This window comes from Carcharodon carcharias, chromosome 21 (assembly GCF_017639515.1).
Source record: "Carcharodon carcharias isolate sCarCar2 chromosome 21, sCarCar2.pri, whole genome shotgun sequence".
NCBI lineage: Eukaryota > Metazoa > Chordata > Chondrichthyes > Lamniformes > Lamnidae > Carcharodon > Carcharodon carcharias.
In genome coordinates, this window is record NC_054487.1 from 35,922,352 (window position 1) to 35,942,568 (window position 20,217).

The window sequence follows — 20,217 nt, forward strand, 5'->3', positions numbered from 1 at the left end:
AAATGGCGGAGGATGATCCTTTGAATGCGGAGGCTGGTGGGGTGATAAGTGTTTCTGGGAAGGAGGAGAAGGCATGAGGGCGGATGCGCGGGAGATGGGCCGGACACGGTTGAGGGCCCTGTCAACGACCGTGGGTGGAAAACCTCGGTTAAGGAAGAAGGAGGACATGTCAGAGGAACTGTTTTTGAAGGTAGCATCATCGGAACAGATGCGACGGAGGCGAAGGAACTGAGAGAATGGGATGGAGTCCTTACAGGAAGCGGGGTGTGAGGAGCTGTAGTTGAGATAGCTGTGGGAGTCGGTGGGTTTGTAATGGATATTGGTGGACAGTCTATCACCAGAGATTGAGACAGAGAGGTCAAGGAAGGGAAGGAAAGTGTCAGAGATGGACCATGTGAAAATGATGGAGGGGTGGAGATTGGAAGCAAAATTAATAAATTTTTCCAAGTCCCGACGAGAGCATGAAGCGGCACCGAAGTAATCATCGATGTACCGGAGAAAGAGTTGTGGAAGGGGGCCGGAGTAGGACTGGAACAAGGAATGTTCCACATACCCCATAAAGATACAGGCATAGCTGGGGCCCATGCGGGTACCCATAGCCACACCTTTTATTTGGAGGAAGTGAGAGGAGTTGAAGGAGAAATTGTTCAGCGTGAGAACAAGTTCAGCCAGATGGAGGAGAGTAGTGGTGGATGGGGATTGTTCGGGCCTCTGTTCGAGGAAGAAGCTAAGGGCCCTCAGACCATCCTGGTGGGGGATGGAGGTGTAGAGGGATTGGACGTCCATGGTGAAGAGGAAGCGGTTGGGGCCAGGGAACTGGAAATTGTTGATGTGACGTAAGGTGTCAGAGGAATCACGGATGTAGGTGGGAAGGGACTGGACAAGGGGAGAGAGAAGGGAGTCAAGATAACGAGAAATGAGTTCTGTGGGGCAGGAGCAAGCTGAGACGATCGGTCTACCGGGGCAGTTCTGTTTGTGGATTTTGGGTAGGAGATAGAAGCGGGCCATCCGAGGTTGGGCGACTATCAGGTTGGAAGCTGTGAATTCTGTTTTTGTTTTTGTTTTGGATTTCCAGCATCCACAGTTTTTTTGTTTTTATCAATTAAATCCTTCCCCACCTGCGCCCACCCCCCCCCCCCCCCCCTCCCCCACCCCCACACTACACACACACAGAGGAACCATCCAAACCTCACTATTAACCTACTTTTACAATAAATTGCAATAATATTATGAGAATTATTTTACTTTCATGACAGAGACTCCCATTGAATCCGGAGGATACGTTGGAGGCATTGCTGGTGGAAATTTGCTAAAGTCTCTTATGTATTGCTAATACACAGTCCAGGTCTCACAGAAGTACAAAAATGTGGTGATGAAAACTGCTCTGTATGCTAGGACTTTTGTTGACTTGCAGAGAATTTTATTGTCAACACTTGTTGCTGTAGTTTGTAGGAGGCTGAGGTGGTGCAGCTGATCTCCTCATCAATGGTGGCCTTTTGAATGAGGTGGCTGCTAAGATAAGCTCAACATATTCCAGAGTCTCTCCTTCAACATAAATGGGAGGTGGAATATTTGACTAACCAGGTGTGGGTTGATATATGAGTTTTGTTTCGGCAACATTCAAGGACAAGCTGAGTCTCTTGTATGCAAAATTGAAGAGATTGAGTGTGGATTACAAATCTGGTGCAGAGTGGGCAATGGCAGTGCAGTCATTTGCAAACTGTGGATCATATATGTTTATGGTGGTCAGTTTAGTTTTGGCATGCAGGCGACTAAGGTTAAAGAGTTTTCCATCTAGATGGTATTTAATACTGACACCAGAGGGCAGTTGATCTTTGATGAGGTGAATAGCCATTGTCAGGTAGATTGTAAATTGTATAGGGACTAACACATGGCCTTGTTTCACACTGGTCCAGATTTTGGTGGTGCCTGTTTCTGATCTCCCATTCAAGACAGCTGCAGTCATATCATCATGAATGAGTTGCAGGATTATGATGAAGTTCCTTGGACATCCAAATCTCTGGAGTACAATCCACAGTGTGTCATGATTTACTGAGTCAAATGCTTTGGTCAGGTTGATGAATGTAATGAAGAGGTCTGAGCATTGTTCTCAACATTTTTCTTGGATTTGTTTGGCAACAAAGACCATATCAGAGGTTTTTCTAGAAGATCTAAAGTCACACTGTGTCTGGAAGGATTTTCTCAGCCACAGGAAGTAGACAATTCAGGAGAATGCATGTCAGGATTTTCCCTGTTATGGACAAGTGTAAAATATCTTGATGGTTTCCACAGCATAAATTATCTCCCTTCTTGAAGATAGTTACAATTCTCACGTTCCTGAAGTTGGGAGGGAGTTATTTTTACCTTCCAAATCTGTAGATGAGTGCATGGAATCTTGACGTGAGCAAAGGCCTACCAGCTTTGAAGACCTTGGCTGGAATACCATTGGGATCGCAGGCTTTTATCCATTGATTGCATGTTACAGCTCTCCCATCACCGATGGATTCTACTACAGGATACTGGGGGAATATCCTGGAGAGAATCAACTGCCACTATGGTTCCATGGTTGAGAAATTGTTGGACATTTTCTTTCCAGCATTGACAAATGGCATTGCCATCCTTAAGAAGAGAGGCATCATCCTGTGAGAAAAAGGGACCATTTGACCTTGGTCTGTAGATGGCCCTGGTGGCCTCAAAGAAGCTTTGCATGTCACAATGATCAGCATATTGTTGGATCTCCTGGGCTTTCTCTTCCCACCACGTGTCTTTTATCTTCTGGATTTGACTTTGGGTGCAGCCCTGAGCTGTTGGAATGCTGTCTTCTTGACTTGCAACCTTGGGTTGCTCTGCCAGGCAACGAAGTCTGCTTGTTTCTTTTTACAGGAGGTCACATATTTCAGCATTGTTTTTGTTGAACCAGTGGTGATGTGATGCTCGAACTCAATGTTCTGGAAACAGGAGTCTAGTACAGCCTCCTTTCTTTGATCCCACTGTTCTGAAATTGAGTTGGACGTGTGAAGATTTTCCAGACTGGCTGTGAGCTGTGCTTGGAATTCCACTCTTCAGCCAGACAGTCTTAGGGCTGAAGCATTGATCTCCTTCCTCTTGGACTTTTGGTCCTTGTGATGTCTTGGTGCTAGGTGGAATCTCATCACCGATCAAACAAGTCAATTATCTGTCCAGCAGGCATCAGTCCCTTGCATGGGGATTGTATCGAGTGATACGGGTGTCACTTCGAATCTCATCACCGATCAAACAAGTCAATTATCTGTCCAGCAGGCATCAGGCCCTTGCATGGGGATTGTATCGAGTGATATAGGTGTCACTTTGAACTTTGACTGGAACAACAGCATAATCCGGGAGGTGCCAGTTCTTTGATCTAGGATGCCTCCATATGGTTTGGTATTTGTCCTCCTGGTGGAAGAGGGTGTTTGTTATAATGAGGCCATGCTGAGCACACTGTCAGCTGGAGGACACCATTTGCACTGGCATTTCCCACGCTGTTTTCCCAATGGATGTCTGCAGACATCGGAATCACAGGCAACCCTGGCATTGAAGTCCCCCAGAAGGATGATCTTTTAGGATGGCAGTGAGGACTTCATCAGGGTCGGAGTAGAACTTTTCCTTAACATCTTCATCGGAGTCAAGGGTTGGGGAATAAGTGCTGATGACAGTGGCATATTGATTACTGTTAACCTGTGGGTGAAGTGTCTTGAGTCTCTCATTTATACAATTGGGGAGTTCTGACAGTGCATCCAAGATCCTATTCTGATGGTAAAATGGATTCCGTGGATACAAGGGTTGCTGTCAGTCTTTCCTTTCCACTAGAAGGTGTATCCCCCTCCTTGTTCTTTTAGTTGCCCCTCCCCAGGAAGGCAGGTCTCACTGAGCATGGCGACATCAATTTGGATTCTTGAGCGTTTGCATGATATGACTCTAGTTCTTCTTTCTGGATGGTCACGCTTCAGATTAGCCATGAGTGTTCTAATATTCCAAGTTGCAAAATTTAAAGTTTTCTTTCTTTTACCATGAATATGGTGATCCTGCAGGCTGTGGCTCCCACACAGGAGAAAGTGAGACAGCCCAGAGCATTTTTAATGTTTCCTTTTTCTAGTCCCTTCCCCATCTGAGGTGGGCAGAGGGTATCCCAAAGAGGACTGTTCAGTCACAGATGCTGCTGCCTGTCATGAAACTATGTCATGTATATAATGTTATTGGAATTTTTTTTTAAATAGAGGTTTAGTCTATGGGTGTGTCTTAATTGGATAAAAATTAACTAGTCTGGGTTCTTTGATGTGTACTAGTTTTGAGATGTAAGAGAGGTAGGGTGCATTTGCATTTTTTTTGAATAGAGCACTCAAGAAGGGGAGAGAATTCCAGCACCTAGCTAGCAGAGACCAAGCAATGTTAATATTACTAATACAATTGGAACTATGAAAGGGATTTTATTGTTAGAAGAGCTGGAGTTCAAAGGGGCTGGTGATACAATGAGAATTTACATTCAATGAGCTGTGTTGGGTATAATAGACAGCAGTTTTGTGTGTGCAGGGCAGAAGCAATGTAAGATCAAAGTAGCTGTAAGTCTACAACTGTCTCCATAGGAACCAAAGTGAGAGGAACCTCATTTTGAATTTGTAAGGTGAAAAGGCTTTGCCTGGTGTCTGGTTAAGTCTATGGGTGCTGTTGCCTTAATGAAGATTAGTTTGATAATTTGTTAAAATTTATGGTAATAGTAATTTGTAGCCATGTGTATATATTTAACTTATGTAAATTAATAAATGTCTCATTGTTTTGGTATAAAACCTCTCAAGAACTGATGGTCTGATTCCTGAATTTAGAGCTGCAGCTCAAACATACAAAAATAAAATATAGGTGATGACAGTTGTTTAAAGTTTCCCTCTGGGATTTTTAAATAACTCAGCTTTACCAGCTGCTGGATCATAACACTGCCCAAAGACACCTCTGTCCCAACATAGATGTCCAATGACCTTCATGCAGCTCTCTCCTGTGTGCAGTTTCTTGACTAGTAACTCCCAGGTTCACAACCCTGTAGCAGTTCCTAATTCTCCATCACCCCAAAATTTGGCAAATGGGCCCTGTTAGAAGACTGTGTGTGAATTTGTTTAATGTGAGAACCTTGGAGCGCTGTCACTGTCTGCACAATTCTGATGGGTTGGTTGTCAGATTTCAGTAACCTGTTAAGCCAAGAGGACTGGGACCACCTTGCCGCTTCTTCTGCCTTCACAGCTAATGAGATGCACAATCTTCCTTCGCCTATTCTGCTATTGAGGGTTTTTTGGACCACACTTAGTCTGGCACTGTAAGATCTGCAGGTGGGGAGCGCCAAACCAAGTAATCAGATAATTCTAGTAGCTTTAATATGTTATCCAAGATATCTAATCAAGAAATGAGGGAAACAGCTTATATTTTAGAAATAGCTGTGTTAACTAAAAATTAGTTGTCAGAAGTCAATAAGGATATTTCCTTCTCAAAGTGGGGAACTGTAAGTAATTGGGGTCTTTAATAAATGGGTATTTTCTGCATAGTATGGAACTTTCATGAGATTAGCTAAAGAGCATTGATTGTCTCTCTAGAAAAACAATTTGTAAACGCTCCAATGTATAAACAGTCCCTGGAAACTCAAGGTTACTTGGTTCAGGCTGCTATGTTGACATTCCTAAGCTGGTAGGATGGTATCTTGTGCACCCAAATATCTATGCAAATGTTTAGAAAGGACCAGAATATCACCCTCAACATAATATAAACTAAAAGGCTGACCTTGAGCAGGATGATGAACAGGAGGGATGGTAATCATCCTGACAGTTTGGATACCTGTTCTGTATCTATTGGTCAGAAGGGTTTGAATAAATGACTGACAATGGATAAGCGACCAGCCCTTGGAGAAAGGGTACATTAACAAGTGCTCAGGCACAGGGGCTGGGTCCTGATGAGGTGGCAGTGCTCATCAGGCAGGCACCTTCCTCAGATTGAAGAGGAAGAAGAGGGACAGGTGGAAGACCGAGGACAGAATTCCCTGACACTTCAACTAGAGAGCAGAATGCTGCGATCACAAGTACTGAGATCAACACACACTGTATGCCAACCGTCTGCTCATCCTCTGGGATCGGTAAACTGCTCTCAACCGTCATGGGTCATACACTTTTTCTGTTTGATTAGTTGATGCATCTTATCTAATCCGTTGCTTCTTAATAAACTACCCTAAAATTACTTATGAATAGTCAAATGCCTATCTGTGGTTATGAATCCAAAAATCTTACACACCATCCCCCCAACCTTGTCAGCATGGGTGACTCTATCAGGAGTAAAGACGCATTGCTCAAGCGTCAAGCGGAGCACACAAGCCTCTCCACCATGTCAAGCTGGTGATCCACGGAAGTGGCGGGGGGTGGGGGGGTGCGGGGTTGGCCAGTGGGTATAGAAACAGAAAGGTCTGAGGGTGTACTTAAACAGATCTTTGAAGGCAAGTTAACAAGGTTGCTAAAAAATATATATGGGATCCTTGGCTTTATGAACAGAAGCAGCAAGTACAAAAGCAAGGAAATTATGCTAAACCATTACACATCACTGATTAGGCCTCAGCCAGAGTACTGTATCCAATTCAGGGAATCTCACTTTTGGAAGGACGTCAAGGCCTTGAGGAGGGTGCAGATGTGGTTTGCTAGAAGGGTACCAGAAATGATAGAATTCAGATATGTGGAGAGAATGGAGAAACTGGTGTTGTTCTCCCTAAAGCAGAGAAGGTTAGGGGGAGATTTGATAGAGATGTTCAAAATGATGAATGATTTTGAGGGAGTAAATAGGGAAGCATTGTTTCCCATGGCAGAAGTGTTGGTAACCAAAGGAATCAGATTTTATGTAATTGGCAAAAGAAGCAGAGGGGACATGAGTGTGTAGTTATGGTCTAGAATGCACTGTCTGAAAGTAGATTCAAAGGTCACTTGAATACTTGAAAAGGGGAAAAATGCAGAGCTGTGGGGAAAGTGCAGGAGAGTGGAACGGATTATATAGCTCTTTCAAAGAGCTGACACAGGAAGTATGGGCCGAATGGCATCCTACTGTGCTGTATGTTTGATAAGTTTCCAGTCAATGTGAAGCAGGTATTAATAATGCGATCCCAGTACTCAGATGCATCTTGAATGCATTTGGTTGTGAATACTTATCCTAAAGCTGGACATATTATAGCTTTTTAGGAGCCAGAGAGAAACTTTCCTCACCAGATTGGGTGGAATAAGTGATAAGAGCACATTCACACGGTCTATGGAAAGACTGGTGCAATAGGTAATTCAGGCACTTTAAATTGTCTTGACCATATATTTCAAATACCAAGATATAATGATTGTTCCACCTTTCAAGCAGAAGTTAGTGAATCATTGATTTAAAGTCAGCCACAGGAAGGATATTTACGGCAGATTGTATACAGGGAAAAACCCGCGGGATGGGCGGGGGCGGGGAAGTTTTATTTGTCGGCGGAGTCTGGCTGGGGGCTGGTGTGTGCGCCTTTAAGCTGCCAGGAGGATGCTGGAGCCGGTGCTGATGCTGAGCGAGGAGTCGGCTCGTAGCAGCGGAGCGGGCGGACGGAGCAAGGCGGATCGGCAGGCAGGGCGAGCCGCTGTTTGGTGAGGCCGCTTCCCACCCCCTCGGCCAGCCTTGGAGCCCGAGCCCCGGAGGATGGCGGAGAGTGAGGCAGAAACCCCCAGCACCCCGGGAGAGTTCGACAGCAAATACTTCGAGTACAATGGAGTCCGGCTGCCTCCCTTCTGCAGGGGGAAGATGGAGGAGATCGCCAACTTCCCGGTGAGGGAGAGCGACATCTGGATCGTCACTTACCCCAAATCCGGTAGGAATTCTCTGTCCTCCCCATCACCCCACCGCACCCCACCTCAGCCCACACCGCTCCAGCTCGATCAAAGCCGGGGTCCCTGCGGCCAGGGGCGGGGCGGGGCGGGGGGGGGGGGCGGCCAGGATTTGCGTCTTGGAGTCGGCATATTGACCCTGTCCATTGTATCAACTCGCTCCACAACTCGAGAGTCTCACATTAAACATAGTGTTAACAGCCCGGCTCCCAGGATAGATCACCCCTCCCTCGTACTTCACCCCCAAGATACACACACCCCACTTTCCCATAATCACCCACCACCCCCACCCTCCTCCAGGATACAACCCCCACCCCATACATCACCCACCACCCCCACCCTCCTCCAGGATACAACCACCACCCCCACCCTCCTCCAGGATACAACCTCACCACCCCCCCCAACATACATCATCACCCCCCCCCCCCCCCCCCCAAAACATACACCATCCACCACCCCACCCTCCTCCAGGATACAAACCCCTCCCCCCCCCATATACCATCCACCACCCCACCCTCCTCCAGGATACAATTCCCCCCCATACTTCACCCAATCCACCCTCCAGGATACAACCGCACCCCCCCCCCATACATCACCCACTCCCCCCTCCCCAGGATTCCCCTATACATAACCCAGGATACAATCCCCTCCCTCACTCCACCCGCCAGGATACAACCCCCCATACATCACCCACTAGCCCCTCCCCAGGAATCCCCTACACATCACCAGCCCCCAGGATACAACCCCCCTCTTCTGTACATCACCCATCCCACCCTCCAGGATACAACAACTCTCCTATACATTACCCACTCCACTCCCACACCCCCAAGATATAACCCCCTTCCCCATACATCACCCACTCCACACCCCTATCCCCCAAGATACACCCCTCTTACCCCAGGATACACACTCCCTTCCCCGTACATCACCCCCTCCACTCCCTTCAGGATACAAAATCCTGCCCCATACATCACCCACTCTACCTCCCCACCCAGAATACACCACCCTGTCTCATACACCACCCACTCTACCACTCCCAACCCAACCCCCAGGATACACCCCTCTCCCTCCAGGATACATGACCCCTTTCCCATACATCATCCACTCCACCGTCCCCCTCCCCCATATATCACTCACCCTGTCCCCAGGATGCCTCTCCCCTCAAGATATGTCACCCTCCTCCCCCATACAACTTCTCTCCCCCCCCCTCAGAATACACCCCAAAGTATACATCCTTTCTCAACAGGATACATCACCTCCCCCTCCCCCATAGGATACATTACCCTCTTTCCCCCGCCACTCTTAGGATACATCTCCTACTGCCCAGCCCCACAGGATTCATTTGCTCTCTCCCTTTTCACAGGATACATCATCCTTCACCCCATCCACCAGGATATATCATGCCTCAGAAGACGTCACCACTCATCCCCAAAACTACATGTCTCCTCATCCCCATTGCACAAGATGCATGGTTAGGGTAGTATGTATGTACTTCAATTAGCAGGGTAAGATTAGTGGTGCCTCAGGAATCTTCAGTGGGGCCTGAGCTTTTCACTACACTTATCGATGACTTGGATTAATGAAGAAAGAGTCTTGTATTCAGGTTTGCTGTGAACACTGTTAGGCAGCACAATGAGTGGTGTAAAATGGAACAAATTGTTGCAAAGGGGTATTAATAGATTAACTAAATGGGCAAAACTGTGGGAGATGAAATTCAGTGCTGGGAACTGTGTCATCCCAGTTTAGTCTGAAGAAAGATATTAGTTTTTTTTCTGAATGATAAGCTAGGAACTGTGGAGGAGTCAGATTTACGACTCCCTGTACAGATATCACTAACAACTTGTGAACAGGTACCAGAATAATTAAGAAGGCTAATGGATGTTAGCCTTTATTTTGATGGGCAGGAATACAAAAAGGTAGAAGTTAGGCCACAGCAGTTACACCCTATCTAGAGTACAGCGTTCACCTCAGGACACACCATCTCAGGAAAGATAAGGTGGCTGTGCAGATTCACCAGAATGATACGGTTTGAAAAATGATTAAATTATCGGGACAGGTTGCACAGACCTTGCATTCCCTGCAGTATTGAAGATTAAGGGGTGATCTAATCGAGGTATTTAAGACAATTCAAGGATTTGACAGGTGGATTGAGGAACTATTTTCTCTGTTGGTGGAGACCAGAACAAGGTGGCATAACCTTAAAATTCAAGCTAGGCTATTCAAAAAGCACAAAGGATAGTATAAATCTGGAACTGGCTTCCCCCAAAAAGCTGTTGAGGCCAGTTTCAGTGAAAATGTCAAAACTGATACATTTTTTAATTCATTCATGGGATGTGGGCATTGCTGGCTAGGCCAGCATTTATTGCCCATCCCTATTTGCCCTTGAGAAGATGGCAATGAGCTGCCTTCTTGAACCGCTGCAGTCCATGTGGTGTAGGTTCACCCACAGTGCTGTTAGGTAGAGAGTTCCAGGATTTTGACCCAGCGACAATGAAGGAACGGGAATATATTTCCAAGTCAGGATGGTGAGTGGCTTGGAGGGGAACTTGCAGGTGGTGGTGTTCTCAATTATTTGCTGCTCTTGTCCTTCTAGATGGTAGTGGTCATGGGTTTGGAAGGTGCTGTCTAAGGAGGCTTGGTGAGTTTCTGCAGTGCATCATATAGATAGTACACACTGCAGCCACTATGCGTCGATGGTGGAGGGAGTGAATATCTGTGGATGGGGTGCCAATCCAGTGGGCTGCTTTGTACTGGATGGTGTCAAGTTTCTTGAGTGTTGTTGGAGCTGCATTCATGCAGCCAAGTGGGGAGTATTCCATCACACTCCTGACTTGTGCCTTGTAGATGGTGGACTGGCTTTGGGGGAGTCAGGAGGTGAGTTAGTCACTGCAGGATTCCTAGCCTCTGACCTGGCCTTGTAGCCACAGTATTTATATGGCTAGTCCAGTTCAGTTTCTGGTCAATGGTAACCCCCAGGATACTGATAGTGGGGGATTCAGCGATGGTAATGCCATTGAATGTCAAGGGATGATAGATTGTCTCTTGTTGGAGATGGTCATTGCTTGGCACTTGTGTGGCACGATCGTTACTTCCAACTTGTCAGCCCAAGCCTGGATATTTTCCAGCTCTTGCTGCATTTGGACTTGGACTGCTTTAGTATCTGAGCAGTCGCAAATGATGCTGAACATTGTGTAATCAGCAAACATCCCCACTTTTGATCTTATGGATGGAAGGAAGGTCATTGATGAAGCAGCTGAAGATGCTTGGGCCTAGGACACTACCCTGAGGAACTCCTGAAGTGATGTCCTGGAGCTGAGATGATTGACCTCTGACAACCACAACCATCTTCTTTTGTGCGAGGTATGACTCCAACCAGTGGAGAGTTTTCCACCTGATTCCCACTGGCTCCAGTTTTGCTAGGGCTCCTTGATGCCAGAATTTGTCAAATGCTGCCTTGATGCCTAGGGCAGGCACTCTCACCTCTGTAGTTCTGCTCTTTTTGTCCATGTTTGCACCAAGGCTGTAATGAGGTCAGGAGCTGAGTGGCCCTGGCGGAACCCAAACTGAGTGTCCGTGGGCAGGTTATTGCTAAGCAAGTGCCGTTTGATAGCACTGTTATCTGATGATCGAGAATAGACTGATAGGGCGGTGATTGGCCAGGTTGGATTTGTCCTGCTTTTGATTAACAGGACATACCTGGGCAGTTTTCCACTTTGCTGGGCAGATGAGAGTGCTGTAGCTATACTGGAACAGCTTAGCTAGAGGCGCGGCAAGTTCACGAACTTAAGTCTTCAGTACTATTGCCAGAATATTGTCAGGGCCCATAGCCTTTGCAATATCCAGAGCCTTCAGCTGTTTCTTGATATCCTGATAGATTTTTGTTTGGCAAGTTATTAAGGGTTAGAGAACCAAGGTGGGTAAATGGAGTTAAAATATTGTCGCTGTGTCAAAGTCCTGGAACTCTCCCTCCCTAACAGCACAGTGGATGTACCTCCACCACAGGGACTGCAGTGGTTCAAGAAGGTAGCTCACCACCACCACCTTCTCAAGAGCAATTAGGGACAGACAGTAAATGCTGGCCTAGCCAGTGATTTCCACATCCCATAAATGAATAAGAAAACAGGTTCTAATTTGAAAGGCGGAACAGGCTCGAGGGGCTGAATGGTCTACTGCTGTTCCTATGATCCATGCCATTTTGTGCCTAGTATCCCTCCCCCACCTCTCTAGGATATGTTGTGCAAAGGTCACTTCTACCGGACACCAGATGCTGTCTTCCCCTCCCCACATACATACCCCCAAGATCATCTAAGTTGGTTAAACATGGTGAACTACAGAATATATTGGAAAGGATCTGCCTGGTAATATTCGGGAGATGGCAGAAATTGAGAGGAGTGATAGACTGGTGGCTGATAGGCTTTGAAAAATGTAATCTTAAAATCAGGACTGAAGAGGCATTAATGCTGAGTTACTGGCTACTCATTACAGTACTTGATCACAATGCATAGGCTGGGTATTAGAAGAGGTCCAGCAGGCAGCACCTTTATATACCGATCTCTCTTTTCCCATAGCTTTGGTATGCATGTCATATGACACATTCATTGGATTGGTGGTGGTGGAATGGGACCACAGCAGGTGTTACATCTGACTATCTGTCCCAGACAATTACAAAGCCAATCCAAAATATAACGTCAAAGGCCGCAATATCAAATGTGCTAGTCTGAAACCAGTACCTATTGGGATGTAGACTAATATTTTACTAACCCACCATTGTTCTATTTAAACCTGGAGGCCGGTTTACACAACTTCCACCTAATGGAAGCAGACACTCGAGGAGAGAGAGAGAGAGGAAGAGACTCAAGCTAGAGGTGTCCTCTCTCCAACTTGTTTAGTTTTTAAATTTAAAACATCCCCTCAGCAGGTCGACACCATCGTAGTGGGAACTCCCTCTAAAGGGGCCCAGTGGCCACAGCTGAGGCCAGGCACGCAGGGAGGTCTGCAAAGCCTGCCTGGAGTTGTGATCTCGTGATCTCCCGCTTGGAATGTATCTCCTGGCTTGTTCCCCGACTCATAGAGCTTATATAGAGTTTCTGCAGCTGCAATGCCTTGTAAGCATTGGAAATGTGTTCCTGAGCACAGCATAGTAAAAAGGTGGGAACATTGATTTTTAATTGCTTTGCTCTTATTTGCTGTTATCCTGTTGTGAATTTGTTATCTGCAGAGTCGTAAGACATACTGTGCACATCACTGCACCAAAATTTGGGCAGATCTGAGTTATATTGTAACTTGTGGAACAGGTTTGAAACCCCCACCACTGGAAGAAATCACAGATCTGACCCAAGGGATAATGCTGCAGTTCATTTCAATGTAGAAGTGGTAGTATAACAGCAGCCTCAGACATCTTGTCCATTTGAAGTCAGGAAAAAGATGGGATTTATATGAGTACAGTTCTGAATTTAAGGATATCCCTTCTAATTATAAAAATGTTCTATGGCGTATATGCACTCTGTAAGCAAATGCTGGGCCAATTACTCAGAGTTCACTTAAAGGCCGGTTTGCACTGACACCTCCAAAACATGGGGCAGGATTTTTAGCTCCCTATGGGCGTAAGCATGGAGGCAGGTGGGCAAGAGTGAAAATTAGTGCCTTTGCCAGAGTCTTGCCCCTGGGGCATTTTCCTGGAGACAGGATTGGAAAAAGCAAGACTGGCCATTTAATGATTTTTGAAGGCCAATTAAGGCCTATGTCAGAGGCTGACTGGAATTCATCCTACAGGCTCCCTGAGGAGTCGGGGAACAAGCCAGGAGGCAAATTCCAAGTGAGAGATCACGGGATCACAACTCTAGGCAGGCTTTGCAGACCTCCCTGCGTGCCTGGCCTCAGCTGTGGCCACTGGGCCTTTAGAGGGATTTCCCATTACAATGGTGGCTTACCTGCTGAGGGGATTTTTTTAAATTAAAAAAATAAATAAATTGGAGAGAGGACACCTCTATCTTGAATCTTTCTCTCTCTCTCTCTGTCCTTGAGTGCCTCCAGTTTTTAGAGCTCACCCATCAGCCTGAATTGGATGGTGAGCCAACCCTCTGAATGCTAATTGGCCAATTCAGGAATAATCTCTGCTGGGTGACTGTTTCCCACACCATGTGGCTTCTGATTGCTATTTGATCCTGAAATTGGGATCCTGAAGCCTTTAGGGGACATCCTGCCCCTGTTCATAACATGATATGTATATAAAACAGTTTGGTTACTTCTGTAGACGCAAAAAATATTTTTATCATTTTCATCCCAGGGGGACAACCGGTTGGGAATAGATTAAATCTTATTCGTATTCTTCCTCTCTTTGTGTGCTCACCCCTAACTGCCCATGAACTGAGTGGTTTGCTAGGCCATTTCAGTGGGCAGTTAAGAGTCAACCACAATGCTGTGCTTCTGGAGTCACATGTAGGCCAGGCCAGGTAAGGATGGCAGACTCCCTTCTCTAAAGGACATTAGTGAGCCAGATGGGCTTTTACAACAATCAATGATAGTTTCAGTAATGGTAACCATGAAACTAGCTTTATATTCCAGATTTATTAATTGATTTCAACCAGCTGCTGTGGTGAAATTTGAACCTGTGTCCCAGAGCATTAGCTTGGGTTTCTGGATTACTAGTCCAGTGATGTTATCACTATGCCACCATCTCCCCTAAAGTTGTTCGGTTTGAGTCTGAAACCAGGGGTTCCATAGTCAGTCTGGGTGATCTATTCAATCTTCCATTGACCTTGTTTCCACATTATCTTCAGTGCCACTGGAGCCAGGAACAGCTTCACTGTGACATTGAAAATTTCATGTGAATGCACTCTGAATGTTAATATCCTTTATTCCACTTGCCTATGTTGGTTGAATTTAATTTATATTTTGTTTGTTACACAAGGTTCTTTTTTTTTGAAAATGTTACCTTGAAGTGAAATGCCTGAGGAACTGAATGACCACGTATCTACAGTCATTCTGTCAGTTGCCTTTCTGCCTGGCTGTAAATTGGTAACATCTTCAAGCTAGTTTTTCCCTGTAATGGTCTTTGCAGGTTTTTTCATAACACCACCATTTCTCTGTAACTTGGCCTTTAAAATAGCAGCCTTGAGAATGTTTCAAGATATTGCGGTTTTGGTTGAATTATCAAGTTACCTTTGCATTAACTTGCAATCATTGACAAGAGAATTAGTGAGGATCAATTTTCTTGTTAGTCTAAACTTTCAGGGCACAGATTTTAGATGGACATCACTCTACATCCTGGCATTTGGAACAGATTCCTATTATTGCTTACATGTAAAGTAGCAACATCATATTCTGTTGTCTCTTGTTAACTTGCCATGTTTTGGATGAACATTCCATTAAATAACCTGGATTCCACTTTCCAACATTTTTTACGCTATTCCTATTTACAATGATGTCTTCCCCTTGCAATTCAGGTTTTCTCTAGATAAATCTGTGCTATTTTCTATTAGTTATTATTTTTTGCTTGGTCAAGCTCCCATGTGTTCTTTCTGCATTTAATAAGACCCTGTCAGAAATACTTATCACATTAGCCATGTTCAAGTGGCCTCAGCCCCTTATACCAGAAGTGGAAGTATAGTAGCTCACCATGAGGCTAGTTTCTGCAAAGCAAGCAATTTATTTAACAGGAGCTTATTTGTAAACTATGCTCCATGAATGTTCCTCCAAGCCTAACTAGACCCGACTGTTGGGGAAACTGCATCATTTCTTTCATGCTCTGTATGGTTACTTCATTGGTTTGCATATTAAAAGCACAAGTAAATCTGGACTTGCTCTTCATTAATGACACAGCCATGAGAATCAGGACTGGCATGATGTGAGTCTGCATCAGTGCATGTAATAATATAATTCCATTCAAAATGGCATTTTCAATATTATATGCAGGAAATTATTGTTAACAATGTGAGATTTAAACTGAAGATGTTCGTATCAAATTTTTCCCTCAGTGATTTTATTGGAAATGTTACCCTTCTAATGACCACAGTTTCTTGAAACGAGGAAATGCGTGTATATTGCAGGATTAAGCACATTATTGATGGATTCTGTATACAATTAACCCAAGTGTGAAATTAGCTGAACTCAACAAATTAAAAATCATCATGATTGGACACTCCTTTCTTTATTATTTTCATGCCAAATACTCACCAATGTCAAAATAAAAATCAATGATTTTGAAATTTGAAATGCAAAGGGCTGTGGATGGTGCAGAGGGTTAGCACACTTTTCTGTCACTTCTGAAAACTGTTTGAATCTAGACCAGATTGACAGCAAGGGAGCCCTCTCTGTCTGTTTGCTGTAAGATAAATGAGTTTGGGTAGTCTCAATTGTGCATTGGCTCACAGCAGAAAACTATCTTCAACTGGTTATTTTATTCAATGATGCCATAAGGAATGTTGGTCTAGAAATAGGGGGAAAAAACATATTGGGTATTCCTTCATAGTAGGGGGTGAATTTAAGGCAAAGGAAACATTGTTGTGCAGATGCTTATCTTATTCTTGATTTAGAAGTGTTCTATGTAGGCAATGGGAGCCTGAAATGAGAAAGTGTTCCCAGTGCTAACATATGATGATGATAACACCTTGATAAATACAAAATTCGCTCAAAAAACTATGAATAATATTTTTTAAAATGTAAAATCAGTTTAAACCTTGATTCATGGAGAGAAAAATATTTCAAAGTGAAGTTTCAAGTTAGCTTAAGAATTTGTCTACACTAACTTTTTATATAGGTTTACTTTCTGGTGTATTTTATCGCATCATATATATGCATGCCAAAATAGGAAACTAGCAAAAGCTGACTAATATTTTCAGAAAAAGCAGACAGCCAATAAAGCTGGTAATTTAAAATAGCCCTGAATAAAAACCAGTAATATATAAAATCTTAAGTCCACAAAGTATGCAGGGAGGCAGGTTCGGAAGTCACAAATGCATGGAAGTTGACCTTGTCTCCCACTATGTTTCCTCTTTACTAACCAGTTTTAATCTAATTTCCTGCCCTTCTCTAATTCCATGCTCCTTCATTTTCTCCACTCACCTGCTGTATGATACCTTTTGAAGTCCATGTATGCTACATTCACTGCATCTTCCCCGTCCACCATATCTATCATTCTATTGAATTTGTAATAAACAATTTTTCTTCTGAAATCAGCAGTGCCTGCACCTAATTATATTTCTTTCATGTAATGTAGCAGTTCTTGGGGAAAAGGGTTCATTCTTTATTGGAATACAATTACTGTACCATGCATGTTGAGAGGACCATTTCAGAGTATGCAGTTCCTAGACTGAAATCCACATATTGTAAAGGAATCATTTTGAAGAAAGAATTATGACATACATGGGTGCTCTGCCTGAAGGCAGGACTTTGGTTCTTTGTCTGCTGATTCTTCATCCTGAGCCATTTCCTTGGCAGCTTTTGTCAGTGGTAGTTTGTCATTGCCTTCCATACTCTGGGGTTGGGCGAGAAGGCAGGACCCTTGTCTACCTTAGCTGGAATGGGAATCGAACTCATGCTGTTGGCATTATTCTGAAACATACACCAGCCATCTAGCCAACTGAGCTAACCAGCTCCCAATCATGACATTAGTCACTACATATAAAAAAATTATATTGATTTCAGCAAAATTTCCACATTCCTGTGGGCTATGATATGTTATCGGATGCATTATATGATGTGTGCTGAAATACACAGAAGTAATTGTATGTGTTTTGTGCATCTTGGCAGCATAATGACCCAGGATCTCTGTCCAAAACCCAGTTTTGGATTAGTAGCACTTTTCTCCATGCCACAAACTCAGTTCTCCTGTCACTGATTCTTTGTCCCTTCAGAGTTTCACCTCAGGCTGTAATGGATTGTTTACAACCTTAGCCACAGGCTGAGCTTCTGACCCCATATACATTCCGACAGAAAAACTACCTCCAACCACCTCTATAACATCACTTGCCTTTGCCTATCTGCTATAGGAATGTGATCTGGACTTTTGACACCTCCAAACTTAATTTTTACAAAATAGCAAATACTCTGGATGCTGGAAATTTGAAATAAAAATAGAAAATACAGGATTTACTCAACAGGCTTGGCAGCATCTGTGGAGAGAGAAAAACAAAGGTTAACATTTCAGGTCAATGATTACCTCATCTAATAGCCCGGGCTTATTTTTATTCAGTCATGGGATGTGAGCTTTGCTGGCTGGGTCAGCGTTTATTGCCCATCCCTAGTTGCCCTTGAAAAGGTGATGGTGAGCTGCCTTCTTGAAACTCTGCAGTACATGTCCTGTTAGGATGGGAGTTTCAGGATTTTGGCCCAGCGACAGTGAAGGAATGGCAATATATTTCCAAGTCAGGGTGGTGAGTGACTTGGGGGGGAACTTCCAGGTGGTGGTGTTCCCATCTAACTACTGCCCTTGTCCTTCTAGGTGGTAGTGGTCATGGTTTTGGAAGGTGTTGTCTAAGGAGCCTTGATAAATTCTTGCAGTACATCTTGTAGATGGTACACACTGCTGCTACTATGCACCGATGTTGGAGGGAGTGAATGTTTGTGGATGTGGTGCTAATCAAGCGGGCTGCTTTGCCCTGGACGGTGTCAAGCTTCTTGAGTGTTGTGGGAGCTTAATTCATCCAGGCAAGTGGAGAGTATTCCATCATGCTCCTGGCTTTTGCCTTGTATATGGTGGACAGGCTATGGGGAGTCAGGAGGTGAGGTTACTCATTGCAGGATTCCTAGCCTCTGACCTGCTCTTGTAGCCACTGTATTTATATGGTTAGTCCAGTTCAGTTTCTGGTCAATGGTAACCCCAAGTATGTTGATAATGGGGAATTCAGTGATGGCAATGCCATTGAATGTCAAGGGGCAATGGTTAGATTCTGTATTGTTGGAGATGGTCATTGCCTGACACTTGTGTGGTGCAAATGTTACTTGCCACTTGTCAGCCCAAGCATGGATATGCTGCATTTGGACATGGAATGCTTCAGTATCTGAGGAGTCACGAATGGTGCTGAATATTGTGCAATCATCAGTGAACATCCCTACTTCTGACCTTATGATGGAAGGAAGGTCATTGATGAAGCAGCTGAAGTCGGTTGGCCTAGGACACTACTCTGAGGAACTCCTGCAGTGATGTCCTGGAGCTGAGATGACTGACCTGTAACAGCCACAACCATCTTCCTTTGTGCTAGGTATGACTCTAATCAGCGGAGAGTTTTTCCCCGATTCACATTGACTCCAGTTTTGCTAGGGCTCCTTGGTGCCACACTTGGTCAAATGCTGCCTTGATGTCAAGGGCAGTCACTCTCACCTCACCACGAGAGGCTTCAGCTCTTTTGTCCATGTTTGAACCAAGACTGTAATGAGGTCAGGAGCTGAGTGGCCGTCACGGAACCCAAACTGGGCATCAGTGAGCAGGTTATTGCTAAGCAAGTGCCACTTGATAGCACTGTTGATGACCCCTTCCATTGCTTTACTGATGATCGAGAGTAGACTAATGGGTTGGATTTGTCCTGCTTTTTGTGTGCAGGACATACCTGGGCAATCTTCCACGTAGCTGAGTAGATGCCAGTGTTGTGGCTGTACTGGAACAGCTTGGCTAGAGGCGTGGCAAGTTCCGGAGCACAAGTCTTCAGTACTATTGCTGGAATGTTGTCAGAGCCCATAGCCTTTGCAGTATTTAGTGCCTTCAGCCGTTTCTTGATATCACGTGGAGTGAATCGAGTTGACTGAAGACTGGCATCTGTGATGCTGGGGACCACTGGAGGGAGCTGAGATGGATCATCCACTCAGCACTTCTGGATGAAGATTGTTGCAAATGCTTCAGCTTTATCTTTTGCACTGTTGTGCTAGGCTTCTCCATCATTGATGATGGTGATATTTGTGGAGCAGCCTCCTCCAGTGAGATATTTAATTTCCACCACCATTCATGACTGGATGTGGCAGGACTGCAGAGCTTAGATCTGAGCCGTTGGTTGTGGGATCACTTAGCTCTGTCTATCACTTGCTGCTTATGTTGTTTGGCATGCAAGAAATCCTGTGTTATAGCTTCACCAAGTTGACACCTCATTTTTAGGTATGCCTGGCGCTACTCCTGGCCTGCCCTCCTGCACCCTTCATTGAATCAAGGTTGATCCCCTGTTTTGATGGTAACGGTAGAGTGGGGGATATGCCGGGCCATGAAGTTACAGATTGTGGCTGAGTACAATTCTGCTGCTGTTGATGTCCCAAAGCGCCTCGTGGATGCCCAGTCTTGAGTTGCTAGATATGTTCGAAATCTATCCCATTTAGCACAATGGTAGTGCCACACAACACGTTGGAAGGTATCCTCAAT

At 44.8% G+C, this 20,217-nt stretch overlaps 1 protein-coding gene across 1 annotated transcript in view; it reads left to right on the forward strand.

Moving 5' to 3' along the window:
• Window positions 1–7,675: 7,675 nt before the first annotated feature.
• sult4a1 (sulfotransferase family 4A, member 1) overlaps window positions 7,676–20,217 on the forward strand; it is a 59,466-nt gene continuing 46,924 nt past the window's right edge. The window contains exon 1 of the mRNA XM_041216161.1: window positions 7,676–7,858. Within this exon, the coding sequence (XP_041072095.1) occupies window positions 7,690–7,858 (169 nt within the window). The 5' untranslated portion in view covers window positions 7,676–7,689. The remainder of the gene's footprint in view (window positions 7,859–20,217) is intronic.